An 18,759-nucleotide genomic window follows, 5' to 3' on the forward strand; every position below is an offset into this window, starting at 1 on the left:
GCATCCTACCCATAGGTTGCTTTTTCTCATCTATATCATCGATGTGCCCATGAACCCTCAGTCTATCCTGTAGCCAAGACAAAGCACTCTTACCATATTACCCAAGTTGGGGTTATCAAGCCTCAAATTCCTAAGGAGCAGCCAGGCAAGCAAATATCTCAGTTGCAAGGAACCCCTCAATTTATTTTTTTTTATTTTTTTATTTTTTAAAGATTTATTTATTTATTTATTAATACATACAGTGTTCTGCCTGCATGCCAGAAGAGGGCGCCAGATCTCATTACAGATGGCTGTGAGCCACCATGTGGTTGCTGGGAATCGAACTCATGACCTCTGGAAGAACAGCCGGTGCTCTTAACCGCTGAGCCATCTCTCCAGCCCGGAACCCCTCAATTTAATCACCAAAGAAAAGCCAGGTTAGACCCAGGGCATTTGTGCTTCTGCTGATTTATTGGCCTGCGGGGACCCACAGAACACACTTCCTGAGACAGCAAGCCCCTCCCCTCTCCCTGTATGTGGAGAGGTTCAGCTGTCCCACTGAGTTCTGCCTTGGTGGCACCCGTGGTGGGACTCCCTGGGCCTCTCCTACAGGATGGGTATATTGGCAGACAGCACAGGGCTAGGCCAACCAGTGGTCTCGTCTCCTGAAGAACCCCCAGGCCAGTTGACCATCCTCCTCGAGAAGGTGGGGCAACCACAGTCAATCCTGCGCCTCAGGAAAGACACTCTTCACCCGGAATCCGGTCTTCCTGAGCTTCCACAGCTTTCCAAGTCACTTCACCTCCGAGAGGATTTGGACAACCAGATTCTCAAACGTCGGATGATGGGAGTGCGTGAGGCTAACCGTGATACCGGGCGTTCCCAAAGTATCTAGAGGCACCCATTGTGTGGCAGCTCAGGCTGGGTGGGACAGAGGCAGGTCCTGGCCAGGAGCTTGCAGTGGGAATGATGGTCACACTTTGACCTAAATGAACCCCTACGTGCTTCCTGGGGTATGGGGTGGGTAGAATCTTTCTTGTCTTGTGTGGAATCGTCTGACTTTACAATCATCTCCTGAAGGACAGGAGGCAGTTGGCCAAAACAAAACCCTGGGAGCCTTCCACCATAGGAAGCACAGACCAAGCTGCTGACCATGTACCAATGCTTCTAGACACTCAAGTGGATTCACCCACAGAGGAATTCTGGACTGTGGGGGGATGGTATGTAGGGGTGCCCCATGGGTCGTGTTGATCTACATGAGAGTCCATTAACTCGAGGCCCTTCTTTGGGGGGCACCAAGAGGATTCATGCCTGGGAACTGAATGGGCTGCAGATGAGTGCAGACATTTGAAGAGAAAGGCTTCTGAGGGGAATGGGTCACCCTGGGCATTCCATCTAGAAACTGGGCGTCTCTCGGTGCTTGTTGCTCAGGGGTCTGTCTCAGTCTCCATCTCCTGGGCGGATGCCCCATTCCAGGGGAAGAATGGGGATGGGCGGTGGCTCAGGGTGTCATATGCCACCACTTGAAGGCAAAGGGTTCCCGGCGCACATTGGTGCCGCAGTGAACTTCTCCGTGCAGCATGTGGTAGGGTGTGAAGTCATCGATGAAGGTACAGTGCAGACCCAGCGGCTCCAGCAGGGAGCGCACCTTCTCCTCCAGGCAGCAGCGGCCATTGATGATGGGCCCGAAGGGCTTGGGGATGCCCAGGTGCTTACCTAGCACCAGCATGTTCACCTGTGAGAAAGTGGGGACCCAGATCAGATCAGAGGTGGGACTTCAACATCACCTTCCCACCCCAGAAGCCCCAGGAGAATCTGGGATCATCTCCAAGCAGCCTTGAATATATCTGCTCTCTCATTCCTGTGTGGTGGTACCTGGAGAGAGCCAGTGAATCCGACACCTGCAGAAGGATTGGCAGAGCCCAGCCCTGTGATGTCCCCAGCCACTGCCCTCCTCATTGGTGGACTGTGGTGGCTGCCCTGTTTGTGCAACAGAAAGCCAACCTCCTAGGTCATCTCTGATTGGACCAAGTTAAACAGCTGACCAAGATGAGCTAATCAGATTCTCTCTTCCAGAAAGCATTGACATGGGGAGCATCTCAGTTTTTGTCTACACAGGTGCTGAAGCTCATGGTCATGTTCATGGTGGTGGTTTGAATGAGAATGGTCCCCATAGCCTCGTATATATGAATGCTTGGTCTCCAGCTGGTGGAACTGTTTGGGAAGGATTAAGAAATATGGCCTTGATGGAGGAGGTGTGTCACTCGGGGTGGGTTTTTGTTTTTGTTTTTTAAGATTTATTTATTTATTATGTATAGTGTTCTGTGTGCATGTATGCCTGCAGGCCAGAAGAGGATGCCAGATCTCATTATAGATGGTTGTGAGCCATCATGTGGTTGCTGGGAATTGAACTCAGGACCTCTGGAAGAGCAGCCAGTGCTCTTAACTGCTGAGCCACCTCTCCAGGCCCTGGGGTGGGTTTTGAGGTTTCAAAAAGCCCACACCATTCCCAGTTAACGCTATCTGCCTTGCACTTGTGGATCGGATGTAAGCTTTCAGTTACTGCTGCAACGCCATGCCTGTCTGCCTCCTGCCTCGTCCCTCGTCGTGGAGGTCAGGGACTCACTCTCTAAAACTGTAAGCTCCCATGAAATGTTTCCTTCTATACGTGGCCTTGGTCATGGTGCTCTGTCACAACAGTAGAAAAGTAACAAAGACATCCGTATCTGTCTGCAGAGCAGCGGAGGAGGGAGAGACAGAGAAGGGGAACAAACCAAGGCAGAGATGTGGACACAGAAATGAGAGAGCTCCAGGCCACCCTCAGATGTCACAGTGTCCTTGTGTCAAATCTCTATCTGGCTGAGCCAGCTCGGGTGGGCCTCTGCTTCAGGCCAACACGAGAACCTCAACCCTTGCACAAGCTTCCGGGAACGTGTGGACTAATTACAAGACACCCCAAGCAAACAGGAAGGAAGGGGAGCGGAGGGAGGCTTTGCAAGCAAGGACCAGAAGCCAGAGAGGGAAGCAAAGGAGGACTGGGTTAGGGTTAGTGGATACAGGCTCTGAGGATGGCGGGTGGAGAGAGCAGCTGGTGACCAGCAACAGCGGCCCCCTGGCCTGTGTTAGAAGGCAGCCACACTCCATGACCCTCCCTTAGACCCCCCAGTCAGGACACCTGAGGGAGCTCCTGGTGTTGGGTGTTTGAGATAGACACTCACGGCTTAGAGACAGCAGCGGCAAAGCCGTAGTTCCATTAAAAGCACGTCTTCCACTAAGCTCTCTGGGATCTACACTCCTATCTCAGGTTGGCTGCACTTTGTCATGTCTGTGATCTGACCCCTTATCCCCTCACCCTACAGAGTAGATGGCTGGGACACGCCCTCAGAGCGGTGAGGAGAGTGTCCCCTCAATGGAGAACAGGGACATCTGGTTCTGTGTGGGGTCATGGCAGCAGAATCAGGGCTGACCCCTCGGCTCCTGGGTGGCGTCATGTGTTCTGCACACATGATCCTATGTAACTTTTCTTCATGTCACAGATGTGAACGAGGTCCCTTCCTCCATGGGCAGCCACAGGAAGCCACAATGTCAGCCTGGGCATCCTGGGACCCTGATTCTCCTCACCACCACCCCCTGGTCACGGCAGTTCCACACATGAAGGCAATCGAATGTCTTCCCCCAGAACTGAGATTCAGAGCCTCATCCGAGGAAGCCCAGGTGAGGAACTCACCAAGTCGGGGAAGAAAGCCACGGCCTTCCTCCTCTCGGTCTTGAAGAGCTGTGGGATGTCAATGATGTCGCAGTCAGTCAGGCCCAGCTCCCTCTTCAGCACCTCACGGTTCCAGTCAATACAGCTCTACAGGTGGGCAAGAGACCACACTGGAGAGACCTTGCCAGTGTGGCTGAGGAAGGGGCTCAAGTGTCCACCAGCAACTATACAGACCCCACCTGCCTAGATCTCTCCCTCCCATGTCCTGCCCATCTGTTGGAGCAAACTCCATCCAAGACCCCCAACTTAGGGGATCTCATTCAATACATGGTTTAAGATTTATGTTATCATTGCGCGCGTGTGTGTGCAGTACCCCTCGAGGCCAGCAGAGGGCATCGGATCCCCCAGGCCAAAGGTATATTCATAATTTTGACTTCCCCAAGTTCTTCAGTTCTATGCATATGACCACCCTACTCTGGGCTGTTGGTGCCACAAGCTTGCTGTTATTCCCATGTCTCCTTTCACTCCACATCCAACAGTGCCATCTCAGTCTGTCCCCATCTGCCCCCTCCTCACCACCTTCATCGCCTCCCCTTGAGGGCTGCCCCTGGCCTGGTGGGCTGCGGTGCCTTTGCCCACTGATGTATCCCCTCCTTCTCCTGTCTGTGTCTTCACACAGTCCCACCTTCAGGGACTTAATGGGCCATACCCTTGCTATAGACACCAACATCTTTCCTGGGGTTGGGGTTGGGTTATATCTATCTCATTGCTTACAGCCCTGGGTGCTCATGGCATTGCCTGTATTTCTCAGATGCACAGGGCTCACACCCTTCCCCCAGGTTGAAGGAGGGTCTGGGCCTGTTTCAACCCGACTGACCTTTGGTGAACTGTGGGTCCCAGATTCATGCCCTGGCCCTGACCCCAGCCCTGACCCCAGCCCCATCCACACCCACGTCCCACCCACAGCCCCATGGCCTGTGTACCTGTGCAAACTTATTAAAGTTGATGAGGTTCTGGTTGGAAAGGACCTGATTGATGGAGATGGTCTTGACCCGCCTGTCACCTGTGAAAGAGACAGAGAGGCCTGGGGGTGCTAGCACAAGGCTGTGAGGGCTTCCCGCTCTGGAGACCAGAGGCCGAGTTCACAGCTGCTGGTCTGGCTGAGTCAGTGGCTCCTAGCCTCTCCTGGGCAGGGGGTGGGCAGCATCTATGGGAGCTCGGCCTGGCCAATGGCACATCTGGAGGAAGAAGAGGGATCGGAGGAGTCTGGCTGCCAGGGTGCAATGACCTGCGGACTTTTATTTGAGTTCACTGGAGGTGACTAATTGGAGTTAGCAGTTGCCCCGGGCACCTGTAGTGATTCCTCTTTCTCCAGTTCCTGGGGAGAAGCTGGGTGTGTTGACGTCCCTCACCCCAGGGCTGGGGTTTATGGGTTCTCTAGGTAGTGAACCAGCCCGTCCCAGGAGGTCCTAGGAGTCCAATACCAACAGGCTTTGCCTTGCTTTTTAGGAGCGACTTCAGGCCTGGCTTTCCGGCCTGCCCAGTGGAGGCCATGGAGACAAGGCTGGCCAGGGGAGCGGAGTTTGCAGGCCTCCCTGCTGCCAGCTAACCAAACCCTGACCATGAGGCCGAAAGAAGGCTCCTCCGAGGCCAGTGCCTCATTCCCCTGTATCTGCTAGGGGTGCATCATTACCACCACCTGGACAGACGAGGGGACTGAGGCTCCAAGTGCTCAGGTGACTCACGGTCATACAGCAAGGGATTGGGGAGCCCTGGGAGCCGGGGCTCACAAAGGGCTTCCAGACCCTCCTTTAATCTGAGAAAACTAAGGGTGTGAGCCATGTGCATCCGAGGGCTAGGAGGGGCAGAAGAGGGCTCCTTTGACCTACACACACAGCTGTGGGTCCCATGTCCCCACCTGGAGGCAGACAGCCTCATTACAGGCCAGCTCTGTGGCATCCTTTGTGAGGTGCTGGGGCCAGTACCTTCTCCCTCTGAGCCTCAACTAAAAGCAGATTCCCCTCACCACCACCACCCCGCACCCCCCCCCCCCCCCCGGCTCCTACCAGGGGCCTGTCAGGGTCATCAGGATAGTGACTGTGATACCTCAACCCTGGGACCTGACACTTCTAGGCTCTTAATAAGCCACAACAGCCTGGTGTGTCTGGGGGATGTGGCTGCTGCATATGGCTGACACTGGCAAGCCCCTCTACTGCCCTTCCCAGCTGGGCAGGTCGGACTAACTCTGGCTCACCTATTGCTCACTGTAAAAACAGTCCCCAGGGAATGATGGAGAACCACTCCTCCCTGTCCCTACCTTTAAGGTTGTTTTTGTTTTGGCTTCAAAGAAACCTCACTAAGGTCTCTTTGGAGCAATAGCTCAGGGAACAGACTCGCTGTTTTATTTCCTGGGCCCCAGTGCTATCCTTGGAGCAGGGAGACCGAACAAGCCGAGCGGGGGACTTGGAAGCAGGTTCGGGCCAGGATGTTCTCTACCTCCCATGTGGCCAAGAAAATCTAGGACTTTGGTGTCCAGAAGGGCTTTATTTTATTTTAGTTTTTTTTTTTTTGAGCCAGGCTCTCACTCTGTAGCACAGGCTAGCCTCATGGCTGTACTTATCCTGACCCCATCCTGAGTGCTGGGGCTACAGGCCTGCACCATGCCTGGCTACAATCCAGCCAGCTCTGCCCAAACTGTTCCACTGAATCATAAGAGCACAGGCTCCTCATTCAAACATGGTGGGAAAAGCCTCGCTAAACACACGTAAATAGAAGATACTTCTCCCACAGTCTCTCTTGACTCATCGCAATGTTCAAACGTCGTTATTTGACGGGGTATCCATGGGGGCAGTGTGGCCCTCCCAACCCCAAGGCCTGGCTCTGATGTGTCTGCGTGAGAGACAGACTCTGCTGACATGGGGTGACTCACAGAGCCCGGCACCTTCCTTTCTACAGGCTCCCCACCTCAAGCAGCCACCACTGGAGGTGGCCAGAGTGCCACAGCCTCCTGGCAAAGATGTACTGGCAAGAGGCTCCTCCCACCAAGTTGCCCTTCAGCTGCCCCTAAGGGCAGAGGCAGTAGATACCAGGCTGTGGGGTCCTCCCCAAACCCAGGCCCTGTCGCAGGCGGGGGCGCAACTACATCCTATGATAACCAGGGGTAGAAGGCATGGGAGCCGCAGCTTCAGATGGCAGCTTCAGGGTGGCAGAGAGGGTGGCAGAGGGCCCCTCCAAGAGAGACAGAAAGCTACTGATGGAGGTTCTCGGTCCCTAGCAGCTTTGTAGACCTGTTAGACATCACTTAAAAAAATCATCTGAACTGTAAACCAGCAACCAAAGAACACTAAACCTGGGCCCTGGGACCTTCGGAGCGGAGGCATGATGGGACATCCCTGGGCACACCTTCTTCTCCATGCCCTCTGCCCTGCACCCGCCTTAGCCCTGCCCCCACCACAGGCAGTGGTCACCCGTGACACAGGGTGTGCCATTTCAGGAAGAAGCAGTCCTGAATTTTGAAGGTACCACTTGGCTTTAAAATGCTCATTCCTTTCTAAAGTCATGGGGTGCTCAATTCAGGAGAGAGATAATATGCTTCTTTGGGGGGACTTGGCATCTTTACTCACCAATGACCCCCTCAAAAAGGAGGGACCTGCCGTGACCCCACTTCTGTTTTTCCTGGAACAGCCTGAAGCAGGCAGCGGGGCTGGCCAGGAGGAGCCGGAAGCCCTGTGTGGAGAGAGCAGTCTCAGCTGAACTCACGGCCTTATGTGTCCACCAGCCCCACTCAGCCCCACTTCCAAACTCTCAAGGCCGCCAAGACACGCCCACAAGTCCTCACCTTCCTGTCTGGTGCGGGCACGAAGCTCAGAAACTCATCCACGTGGCCCACAGCAAGCCAGTCCACGAAAAGCTCCACCAGGGGCTGCACCTTCTGGGCATGGAGGAAGTCTCGTACCACCCGGGTGACTCTGCGGCCTCTCGACCTGGGCCGGGGTCAGGAGAAGACACCAGACTTAACATACTCTCTAGGAGAAATGGAATGGCCAGACGGCTGCTCTTCCAGAATCTGACTCCAAAGGCTCCCAGGCATAGGGGCACACACCTAGCATTCCAGCATTGGGAAGTTGAGGCAGCAGAGTGGAAGTTCAAGGCTAGCCCAGGATTTATAGTGAGTTCCAGGCCAGCCTGAGCTACATAGCAAGACTTTAATCTCAAAGCAACATATTACTTTATAAACAGGAAAGATAGTAAGTGTATTTTAATATTCCACTCAGGGTGTGTTCCGACGAACCCACTTCGCACAAGCTAGTCACGGTGAGAATGATGCACCGCACAGGCGAGTCCTCAGAACCATGTTCTCCATGGAACCACCCCACCCCCACCCTTGTCTTGGGTCGCCCATAGCTGAGTAGCTCTTCCCAGAGTTAGTTTACATTGCTCTTGCAGCCTCAGTTTCCCAGATGTCAGCGGGAGAGGTCAACAAGGTCGCCCCAGCGGATCTCACAGCCCTGATCTTTCTGTTCATGCGTTTACAACTTTCCTTCTGCCTTCTGGAAAAATACCCACAGCACGGCCTCAACGTCTTCTCTCTAGCTTGACCCTGGACTCATCTATTACTTGATCTCATCTGTTCTGGTGGCTTTGCTTGGCTGACTGTAAATATTATTGTCCTTTTCCATCATCAACCTGTGTAACATGTAGAATGCCGTGTGTGTGTGTGTGTGTGTGTGTGTGTGTGTGTGTGTGTGTGTGTACATTAAGGCTACTGCCATCTTAACTCACATTTTCCTTATTTCCTCTCCTGCTCTTAGAAAAAGATCCGACATTAGTCATTTCCACCATAGTATGAACAAGGTTTGACTGAAACGCTGTTTTTCTCTCTGCTCTCAGCTGCTACCTTATATGTACTGTATGTTTATTTCACAATCAGAGGAGCTCAGTCTAGCTAGAATGTACTGTGTGTGTGACTCAGCCTCTCTGGGCCCCCTTATAAAAGGAAAGGGTTGGACTTAACGACATCTTCGGTCCCTGCTCACTCTGGCCTGCTTGGCAGGTACTGTCTGACTTCCCAGGGTAAGCACAGGCAGTCTAGAGAGTAGCCCCCCGCCCCCTCCCTGCTCTCCATTCCCACCACCACCATTACCACTCAGGGCCTCTCACCCAGGCAGGTTGCCCCCAATGAGGATCCTCCCCAAGGGGTACTCCTTCCCATTGGCCACCACCGGTGGGCTGACCTCCAGGTTGCCAAAGGAGTCCAGGCCACTCACAGAATTGTCTCGCGGTTCCCGAGTCACATAGCCGAAATCTAGACCCTGGTAGGGGAAACTGAGTCAGGCAGGGGCAAAGTACTAGGAAGAGACTGAACTCCTGTGCTACTCCCTGTATACGTGGGTGTCCCTGGGGATGTGTCATCTCAGTCCCTAAGCTGCACTGCGCCCCGCCCCCACTCACCAGGATCCTTTTGTAAGGAAAACCCTGTAGTTCCCCATTCCTGGGGGAATCAAAGACCACGGGCAAGGTCTTGTGTGGCGCCTGCGCGTAGCCCAGCTCCATCTCATCCTGCAGACGGGGAGAGAGACCATGGCTGTGGACAGTCCAGCAGCGCCCCCAAGTGCTGGTCACTGAGCTCTTGGGAGGGCAGCCTAGGTGTGGGTCATTCTCTTCCCTTTGAGGTGGGGGAGCCAGCAAAGAGAAGGGGGTGGGGGCTTGGTTACCTGTGAGAGTCACATAAGAATAAAGGAGACACAGACCTTGGGGTGTGCCTGTGCTGGGGCAGGGCAGGGTGGGTACAGAGAGAGACACAGCACGGCCTGAGTTCTACACACAGGCCACCCATTGAGCATGTACCCACTCCTATGGCTTCCATACTTGGTTGTGAAGGGCTGGTAGTCCTGCTGAGGGACCTGAGACAGGGATGCCCCCTCCTCAGAGCTCTTAAGAAAACGATGGCCCAAAATCCACAACGGCACAGCCAGTTAGAGACCTGCTGTGTGCCACGCCTGAGCTCTTTGTGAACACCAACTCCATCAGTCTCCATGACTCATGCACAGAAGATATTATCACTCATATGATACATGAAGGCAGAGAGGAACAGAGAAGGCTAGCTGTTTGTCCAAGGGCACACAGCCTGCCTATGACAAGAACCTAAACTCCAGTTGTCTCACCTCAGGATTCTTCCCAGAATCCCCTCACGGGACTACACCTAACCTCTAGCTGAACTGGAAGCTCCTGTACAGCTTGGCGTTCAAGGCTTTTCACCTCAGCCCAGTCCCACTGCCCTGGCCCAGGAAGCAAATTAGTTTCAATCTTCTGCCTCTTGCCTCTGGGCCTTGGCATTTTGCTGGTCCTCTGTCAGGACCTCCCCATCCCATCCCACCTGATGATTGGCAGTCCAAGTCCCAGCCTTTGTCAGAACAGTGGCCGGGTGTTCATTGCTTGAGCTCATCAGCAAACACCCAGGTGTGATTGCAAGAGGCCAGAGAAGATGAAGTGATGCTATGCAGGGCCTGTGGGGGAAGTGCCTGGGAAACAGCAGTGAATATTCCCCACATTCCCAGTCTGTGGGATCTAGTCTAGCTCACACAGAGGCCCGCCCCTTCCCTGCTCCCTCCCTCTTGGCCTTTTCCTTGGAAGATCCTCCCCCAGGACTCTCCCCCAGAAGCCCCGCCCCTTGGAGCCCCCCCCCCCCCATCTATCCATTCCCCCAGCAGAAACAGTAAGGCTTCTTCCAGTCCCCTCTGGCACTCTGGTACCCCCTTTGTATCCTGGACTCTAGGGGTTCTGAAACAGTCATTCACCACAGTGGGGCTTTCCAGTCCTGTGCTGTTGACGCGTTGGACCAGATTGTTCCTTGTAGGACTTACCTTGGCATCAAGTTTTAGCAACATTATGGGACTCTAGGCCTTTAGGCCAATCCCTTTCCCCACCCTGTGTGACAACCACAATGTCTCCAGATGCTACCTAATGTTCCCTTGAGGGACAAACTGCCTCTCAGCCCAGCTGTGGGCTGGGAGTGTGTAGCTTCTGCCACCTTACCTAGAGGTAAGAGAAATTTTGGAATGAGGACTCCGGAGTCAGGGAGCCCTGGGTCCTCCTGGGTATTTCCTTGCAGGATGCTATCCTAGTGGGGCCGCCTGTGACGCTGCTTACCTGGATCCAGCGGTCATTGCGGTTCTCCGCCTGAGGACAGACGGTGAGTTTGCAGCCTGCCTTCCTGGCCAGCTCCTCCACAGCTTCCACAAAACACATGTTATTCCTCACCCTGTAAGCAGTCCCGGAGGAAGGAGGAACTCAGAGCCAGGGCCCAGGAACGGAGCCGACTCCAAGGCTAGGACTCCACCCAGACTCACCGGCACACGTACACCTCCAGGGGCGGTTGGGTGCTGGGAGTCATGATCCAGGGCGCCACCCGGAACACCACGGTGTCAGTGAAGATTGGGGTCTCGGAGAAGTCCTTCACAGGAGGGCCAAGACAAAGAGTGTTGGACTTAAGAGTCCCATGGTTGGACAAGACTTCTGGTTCTCTGAAGCCCTTCCCCTAGGGTTCTCAAAAAATCCCCTGGTTTGGGCTATGGATGTAGCTCTTCTGGAAGAGTGCTGGGATCTATCCCACCATTGTATAAAAGGGGGCATGGCAGTGCAAGCCTAAAATCCTAGCACTCAGGAGGCAGAGACAGGAGGGTTAGAAGTTCAAGGTCATCTTTGGTTATGTAGTGAGTTTAAGATCAAGTTGGCTACAAGAGACCCTGTAGTAGAGTAGTGGGGGAGTGTGAGGCCTTTAATTACATCTGCCAAGCACATTCGTCTCACCCTCTGCCGGGCTCCCCTTACCTCATTGGAGTCATCCAGCAGGGTGACGTGGAAGGAGATGAGCCCTGGGAAGCCCGCATCAGGGAAGGAGAGGCCTTCTACAAAGAAGCGCTCCTCATCGCCGTTGAGGCGGGGTACCTCGTAGGACACCCTGTCTGGGCCCAGAACACACCTATAGGCCTCACAGGAATCCTCGGGACCTATGAAAAGAGGAGTGGTCATGACTCTTGGCTGCTCAGGGAATGTGAAGATCTCAGGAGAGTTGAGCAGTCTCACCCAGGTGCAAGGCAAACAGCCCTTCAAAGGAGGCCTTCCTCTCCCACCCCCAGCGAAGGAGAAATGAGGCACAGCCCCAATGGGCATGGGGAGAAGGGCTCTCTTTTCTAAGAGACAAGTGATGTTTACCCTAACCCAGCATGCTGCCTCTCGCCATCTTTCCAACAAGAAAATGCAGATGGGGCTGGAGAGATGGCTCAGTGGTCAAGAGTGCTTGCTGCTCTTGCAGAGGACTTGGGGCTCAATTCCCTGCGCCCATGTTGGAAGGCTCATAACCACCTGTAACTTCAGCTCCAAGGGCTCTGATACCCTCTCCTGGCCTCCATGAGCACCTGCACACATGTGCAATACCCTTCCCCCACGTACATAAATAAAAATAAATCTAAAAATATATGAATGCAAATTGCATTAAGCAGCTCCACAACCAGGTGGTGGCGGTGGTGCACGCCTTTAATCCCAGCACTTGGGAGGCAGAGCCAGGAGGATCTCTGAGTTCAACGATGCCAGCCTGGTCTACAGAGTGAGTCCCAGGAAAGTGAGGGCTATACAGAAAAATCTTGTCTCTAAAAACCAAAACCAAACAAACAAAAACCCACTTCAGGGGTCTTGTAGAGAAGCCCATTCTACAGGCTGTAAAGATGATGGCTCAATTGATAAAGTTCTTTTTTATATATAATTTATTTGTATTTTATGTACATTGGTGTTTCACCTACGTGCATGTCTGTGTGAGGGTGTCAGATCCCCTGGCACAGGAATTACAGACAGTTGTGAGCTGCCATGTGGGTGCTGGGAATTGAACTCAGGTCCTCTGGAAGAGCAGCCAGTGCTCTTAACCACTGAGCCATCTCTCCAGCCCCTGATAAAGTTCTTGATGTGCAAGCATGAGAATGCACCTAAGTTCTGTGCCCAAAACTCAGGTTTAAAAACCTGGTGAGGAAATCTGACTTAGAAACAAAACAAGACCGTACCTGAGGAATGATACTCGAGGTTGTCCTCTGGGCTCCATACCACACACATACACACACACACACACACACACACACACACATACACACACAGAGGCACACACCAAATAAACAAACAAACAAACAAACAGCCTATACTTCTGATTACTCTGATACCACGGCATCGCCAGAACCCGAGCTGAGATGCACATCTGCCCACGGCAGGGAGACAGAGGAGGCTTCCCCGGTTGGGTGCCCAGTATAAACTTACCACAGACGTGGAAGACTCGTGCCCGCTCCGCATCACAGCTGGAGGTGTGGAGGATAAGTTTGTGGTCATCAAAGAGGGCTTCAGGTCCCTGGGTCCGGAGGACCATGATGGACATGTCTTCCAGATCTGTGGAGCCAGACAGAGGGGGTTGACAGCAGCTCCACCCAGGCACTGGGTGTCAGGGGTTGGGGATCCCAGCCTCAGCTCGGGCAGATATTTGAATCCACTGGTGTGAACGAGAGAGGCATGTGTGCACATGTGACACTGCCCTACTCCATGCCCTCTTTGTGGGCCCACATATCCTCATATGCCCAGAGCAGAGTTGAAGGCCACGTGGGCATCTTACTGGGCAAGCCACGCCCCTTTCCATCTCCAGGGGGTGCCCGCTTTAGAGGGAACTCTTGTGAGCACAGTGCAGGGCCTCACTCCAACACAGACAGAGATCCAGTGGGAAGGGGTCTGGATGTGGGGCTGGCAGTCCACAGGCTGGGTGTGCAGTTTGGGGGGCCCTCCTGACTTGTGAGTCTCAGCCCTCTCCCCTCTAAACTGGGGTAGCGACCCTCCCCCCCTTGGATGTAAAGAAAGATCTGAGGGAAGGGCCTTGCACACAGTAGGTACTCAAACAATGCTAGCAGCCCCATCTCTCCTGCAGGAAGCACTGGGGTCTGCAGAGAGGCAGCCTGGGCTGGGTTCTGAAGAATCTCATGGTGAGCTCTGACCCTCCCCTGCCCACCTTCAGAGCCCCTCCCAGTGGGTAGGAACCCCTGTGGGATAACTGAGGAGGGACCCTGGGTACCCAGAGACTGGGCTGCCACAGCACGCTCACCTTGCAGGCAGCTCACATGTTGGTCACAATTATCTTGGGCATCACAGCCCACATCATCCCGATCACAGTTCACCAGCAGGATGGCTCCATACCCATCAGGCCCCCACATCCACTGCCTCTGTCAATGAGAAAACTCAGCTGGCCATAGGGGCTCCAGACAGACCCAGGACAGGCCTCCTGCTCAGTACTTCCGGGTCAGCCTCCTAAGCCTTCACCTATCCTGTGAGACGTCCACTTCCACTGAAGCAGCTCCTGCTCCAGAAACATCAACGGCACCCTAGTGCTTACACTGTCAAGTCCAGTCCATAAGGCTGTCCATCAGGGCTGGCTGTGAGCTGCGCCTCTGGCCATGGCCCTCTTTCTTTATGGGTAACTTCTTGACTCCTCTCTCATCCCTCCAGCTTAAGTCCTGTTCTGGTTAATGGAATCCCTCCCCCACCCAGCTCAGGCATTCCAGCCACCTTGGCTTCATCTAAACCCCCAAAGCATCAACACTACCAAGACCGCATCAAAGACCTTTAATAGTGTCTTGTTCAGTAGACTGCTCTTTCTGCCCAGATCTGGGTCCTCACATTTACTACCTGTAGGACAAATCCACTCAGTGCCTGTTTTTATCAATAAAGTTTTATCAGAACAAAGTTCCATGATCAGTTTATACATTAACTGGCTGTTTCAAAGTAGTATAGGCCACAAGGCCTGAAGCATTTACAATCTGGCTCTTATGTATGTATGTATGTATGTATGTATGTATGTATGTATGTATGTATGTATTTATGTATTTATGTATTTATTTATCTATCTATTGTAGCTTAAGTTTTCCTGCCTGGCCCACAGTCAGGGCAAATCTCTCTCACCTGCCAGTCCCACAGCCTCTCAGACCCAACCAAGTAAACACAGAGACTTATGTTGCTTTCAAACTGTATGGCCGTGGCAGGCTTCTTGCTAACTGTTCTTATAGCTTAAATTAATCCATTTCCTTTAATCTATACCTTGCCACATGGCTCGTGGCTTACCGGCATCTTCACAAGCTGTTTCTCATCGTGGCGGCTGGCAGTGTCTCTCTGACTCAGCCTTCCACTTCCCAGCTTTATTCTCCTCCTTGCCCCGTCTATACTTCCTGCCTAGCCAACGGCCAATCAGTGTTTTATTGATTAATTAGCAACACATTTGCCATACATCCCACAGCAATCTATCTAGTTAGTTAGTTAGTTAGTTAGTTAGTTAGTTAGTTAGTTAGTTAGTTGTTTTGGGGGATAATGTTTCTCTGTGTAGCCCTGGCTGTCCTGGAACTCGCTCTGTAGACCAGGCTGTCCTTGAACTCAGAGATCCACCTGCTTCTGCCCCGAGTGCTAGGACCAAAGGCATGCTTGACAAAGCTTTTATTTATTTATTAAGTTTCATAACCCTTGCCCTACTTTATACACTTAGAACTTTCTTCTCCTCAATCAAGGATAGCTCAGGACTGGGAACCCATGTTATGGTCCCATTTGCTGATGACTCCAGCCATGCCTGGTACTTATCAGGCTACCTCAACCTTGAGTCAACTGGGAGGAAGTAGGGGCACTCATATGGCCTCACTGCTCTGACCTGGAGCACAGCAACTCCACACCTGCCACCCCCGTCTAAGGCTCAACCAGAAGCCCACCTTATCCACGAAGCTCCTGTCATGTCGGCCCTCACAATTCACGTCACAGTCCAGGGTGATGTCTGTTGGGAGGCAGCAGCAGGTGAGTCCCCATGATAGACCATGGTGTCCATCTCAGTCATCTGGGGCCAGGTAGATGGGTGCCATCCCCCAGGAGACACCCAGGGGTTGGGGCCCTGGAACTTCCCATCCTTGGTCAAGGGGAGCGGCTTTGGGGAGGAAGGAGGGTTGGAGCAAAGAATAGACCAAAGGTTGCCCCTGCAGGAAGCTTTCCTTGAAAGTAACTTGTCCTGAAACCCCAGAACCTTTGCTGTGTGGGGCACAGTAGCACCGAGCCCAGGTGGCTGGGGACAGTCTCCATAGGAGGGGGAAACAGGAGAACCCTAGGGTCTTGCTGGCTAGCCAGGCTGGCTGAATCATTGAGCTCCAGGTTCATGGAGAAACCCTACCTTAAAAAATAAAACGGAAGCCGGGTGTGATGGCGCACGCCTTTAATCCCACCACTGGGAGGCAGAGGCAGGTGGATCTCTGTGAGTTCCAGGCCAACCTGATCTACATACATAGCTAGTTCTAGGCCAGCCAGGGTTACATAGTAAGGCCCTGTCTCAAAAACAAAAGCAAAAATCACTTCACGCACCCAACTGTGCACATTAAATGCAATTAACAAACCAAGTACTTGACACCGCAATCACTGAATCCAGGGTGGGGACATGGTCAGCTTGCAGAGCCACCCCACCTAGTGACCCTGACACTGTCTTCTGTGATCATCTTCTGTATGGTTTATAATCGAGCACATGGAGCAAAGCATGTAGTCTATCGGTTTTCTGTGGCTGCAATCCCTCCACACCTGTTCTTCTGTGAAGGGCTCCTCCCACCCATGTAGTGCTCGTGAGAGTCCACCATCTTGTCACAGTGATTGGAAAATAAAATTACCCAAGCTCTCTCGCCACCCCCCCCCCAATCCTTGCATCTGATCCCCTAAGCATTGTAAGCACTACGCTTAGCGTGCATGTGTCCCTGGGACCAAACTCTGCTTGCAAAGGCAGGGAGGGTATTCTACTGCAGAGCTGCATGGCCAGCTCCTAACAGTTCATTGCAGTCCTCACAGGGCTCCCGGCCACACCCTCAGCCCCGCCCAGCTTACCCACACAGGTGAGGTAGAGTACAGCATAGGCCAGGGGCAACTGCTCATGGCTGGAGTGGTAGGCTATCTGAACCTGCAGAGAGACATGCTCAGTGTCACCTATACAGCATATGGAGAGTCCCATGGGACCTGGTGGGCAGGGACAGGACCCTCAGCCATCTCTGTCCCTGCGCCAGCCCCTCTTTGAGCTCCTCAGAGTCATTGATTCCTATCCCTGGGCACATCTGTAAGTGGGCACCATTTGTCCTGGATCCATGGGGATCGGGTTCTGGTCCTACCAACAAGGACCTGGACTTGAGTCCAGCATCTCTTGGCCAAGGACCGATGCCTGTCTGAGCTGCCTTAGTTTCCCCACCCTTTCTGACCAGAGCTGAAGATCCTTTGAGGTTGGGACCTACATGGGCTCTCATTTTGCAGGTAAGAAAACTCAAGAGCCCTGCTTTGACCTGCCTGTGTTTGCCCCTCACTGGTCACAGAAGCACACTGCCTATGGGCTCTGTGGGGTGGCCTGGTCTCAGATCTCACACTTGCCCATCATGACTCTCCTGAGACGGTTTCTGACCTTCTCTGGGCCTCAAATCCTCAACCATAAAGTGGGGGGATAATAATGGTTTCAACCCCGTAGGGTGGGTTACAGACAGGTGGATTAAAGGGGCAGAGCATGTGGGGGTTCATCATAGCTGGCCCAGGCCCAGCTCCCAGCCACCATTAAGGGTGAGGACGGAGGTGGCCATGGTGAGAAGCCTCAGTTTCTCCCTCTGAGAAATGAGTTCATTGAGCTTTGGGCAGAAGCCAGATTCAGAGGGGAGATGGGAAGAATAGACGAGAGGGAGCCAGATGTGCGGGAATTCTTCTGTTCCCTGGCTGGGTGGGCCCCCTGACAGTTACTCGGTGCCCCACATAGGGGAGGGGGTCAGCCCATGATATAGGAGCTACTCAGGGCTTAGTAATGGTCAGTGCTTCTTAAAGGGCTAGCTCCCCAAAACCTTGCCCTTGATGCAAGAATGTCTCCCTCATGATAGGTCCTGGTCCCCATCAGTCCTTGAAAGAAATATCACCAGTCACCAGCTCATAGGCCACCCATTTCTTCTGTGTTTTAAATCTCTCCTATCTTTTAAATGGGGACAAGAAGAAGGTGGGTGGGAGGGAGGTGAGACCCATCAGGGAACTGGCAGCTCCTGGGCATCAGTTTCCCTCCCCATCCCTGCCCTCTCCTCCATCCAGAGCAGCAGAAACCCCCTAACCAAGCCCTTCCTTACAGATGGGGAAACTGAGGCCCAACACAGCAGGACTACGCTAACTCCTCCCCTCATGGGGGCTGGTTAAGCCAGAGAAGACGCTCCGTCAGGATCCATCCCCACCCCACCCTGGGAGCAGGACTGGAGTGGCCCCACCCTACAGATTGACACACGGAGGTCTGAGGACATATAGCCTGGACTTGTAAGTTGCAGAATTGAGATTCACACCCAGCTGCTCCTCCATGGAGCTATGGCACTCTACAGAAAGATGGGATGCAGGACCAGGGGTGAGCTCACATGACTGTCGTTGAGGTGATTGCTCGGGGAGTTCATGACCACGATGATTTCCAGTCCCTCATTGAAGCACCACCGCCTGGTGTCAGCTCGCTCTCGGCTCCTCTCAATGCTGGGGGACACGTAGATGTCCACGCCGGGTGTTCCATAGACCTCGAACATGGCTGTGCCCTCGGGAACCGACCTGAGTAGAGCAGGGGAGCATGGGCAATGTGAGCGGAGCTTACTTAGACCTGTGAGCTAGTCAAGCCTCACACCCTCCTCCAGGAAGCCTTCCCCAACTACCCAAGCAGCTCACAGCAAGCTCTGGGAAGCAGAACCCAAGCAGGTAACCACAAACTCATGCACTCTCTTGTGCCTAAGTGCTGAGATCCAGTATCTTACTTTCATCCAGCTTACTTGGTGCTGGTGATCCTGCACACACTTACACACACACACACACACACACGCACGCACGCACGCACGCACGCACGCACGCGCACACACACGCACACGCACACATGCACGGCAGGAAGACTCAGAGAGATGGATGAGTCAGAAAGATAGACATGGACTGGGCACAGTGGTGCACACTTTTATTTAATCCCAGCACTTGGGAGGCAGAGACAGGTGGATCTCTGTGAGTAT

The 18,759-nt window shown here is 53.4% G+C and overlaps 1 protein-coding gene across 1 annotated transcript in view; it reads right to left on the minus strand.

Annotated features, from left to right (window-relative positions):
* Nucleotides 1-1,480: 1,480 nt before the first annotated feature.
* The window catches only part of Padi3 (peptidyl arginine deiminase 3), a 24,833-nt gene continuing 7,554 nt past the window's right edge, over nucleotides 1,481-18,759 (minus strand). Inside the window, exons 2-16 of the mRNA XM_059256238.1 lie at nucleotides 18,136-18,316; nucleotides 16,601-16,673; nucleotides 15,457-15,518; nucleotides 13,812-13,929; nucleotides 12,986-13,111; nucleotides 11,516-11,694; nucleotides 11,035-11,138; nucleotides 10,835-10,946; nucleotides 9,137-9,244; nucleotides 8,846-8,997; nucleotides 7,524-7,668; nucleotides 7,309-7,411; nucleotides 4,669-4,748; nucleotides 3,707-3,832; nucleotides 1,481-1,714 (exon numbers count right to left, since the gene is read on the minus strand). Coding sequence (XP_059112221.1) covers nucleotides 1,481-1,714; nucleotides 3,707-3,832; nucleotides 4,669-4,748; nucleotides 7,309-7,411; nucleotides 7,524-7,668; nucleotides 8,846-8,997; nucleotides 9,137-9,244; nucleotides 10,835-10,946; nucleotides 11,035-11,138; nucleotides 11,516-11,694; nucleotides 12,986-13,111; nucleotides 13,812-13,929; nucleotides 15,457-15,518; nucleotides 16,601-16,673; nucleotides 18,136-18,316 — 1,903 coding nt within the window. The remainder of the gene's footprint in view (nucleotides 1,715-3,706; nucleotides 3,833-4,668; nucleotides 4,749-7,308; nucleotides 7,412-7,523; nucleotides 7,669-8,845; nucleotides 8,998-9,136; nucleotides 9,245-10,834; nucleotides 10,947-11,034; nucleotides 11,139-11,515; nucleotides 11,695-12,985; nucleotides 13,112-13,811; nucleotides 13,930-15,456; nucleotides 15,519-16,600; nucleotides 16,674-18,135; nucleotides 18,317-18,759) is intronic.

Source organism: Peromyscus eremicus, chromosome 2 (genome assembly GCF_949786415.1).
Source record: "Peromyscus eremicus chromosome 2, PerEre_H2_v1, whole genome shotgun sequence".
NCBI lineage: Eukaryota > Metazoa > Chordata > Mammalia > Rodentia > Cricetidae > Peromyscus > Peromyscus eremicus.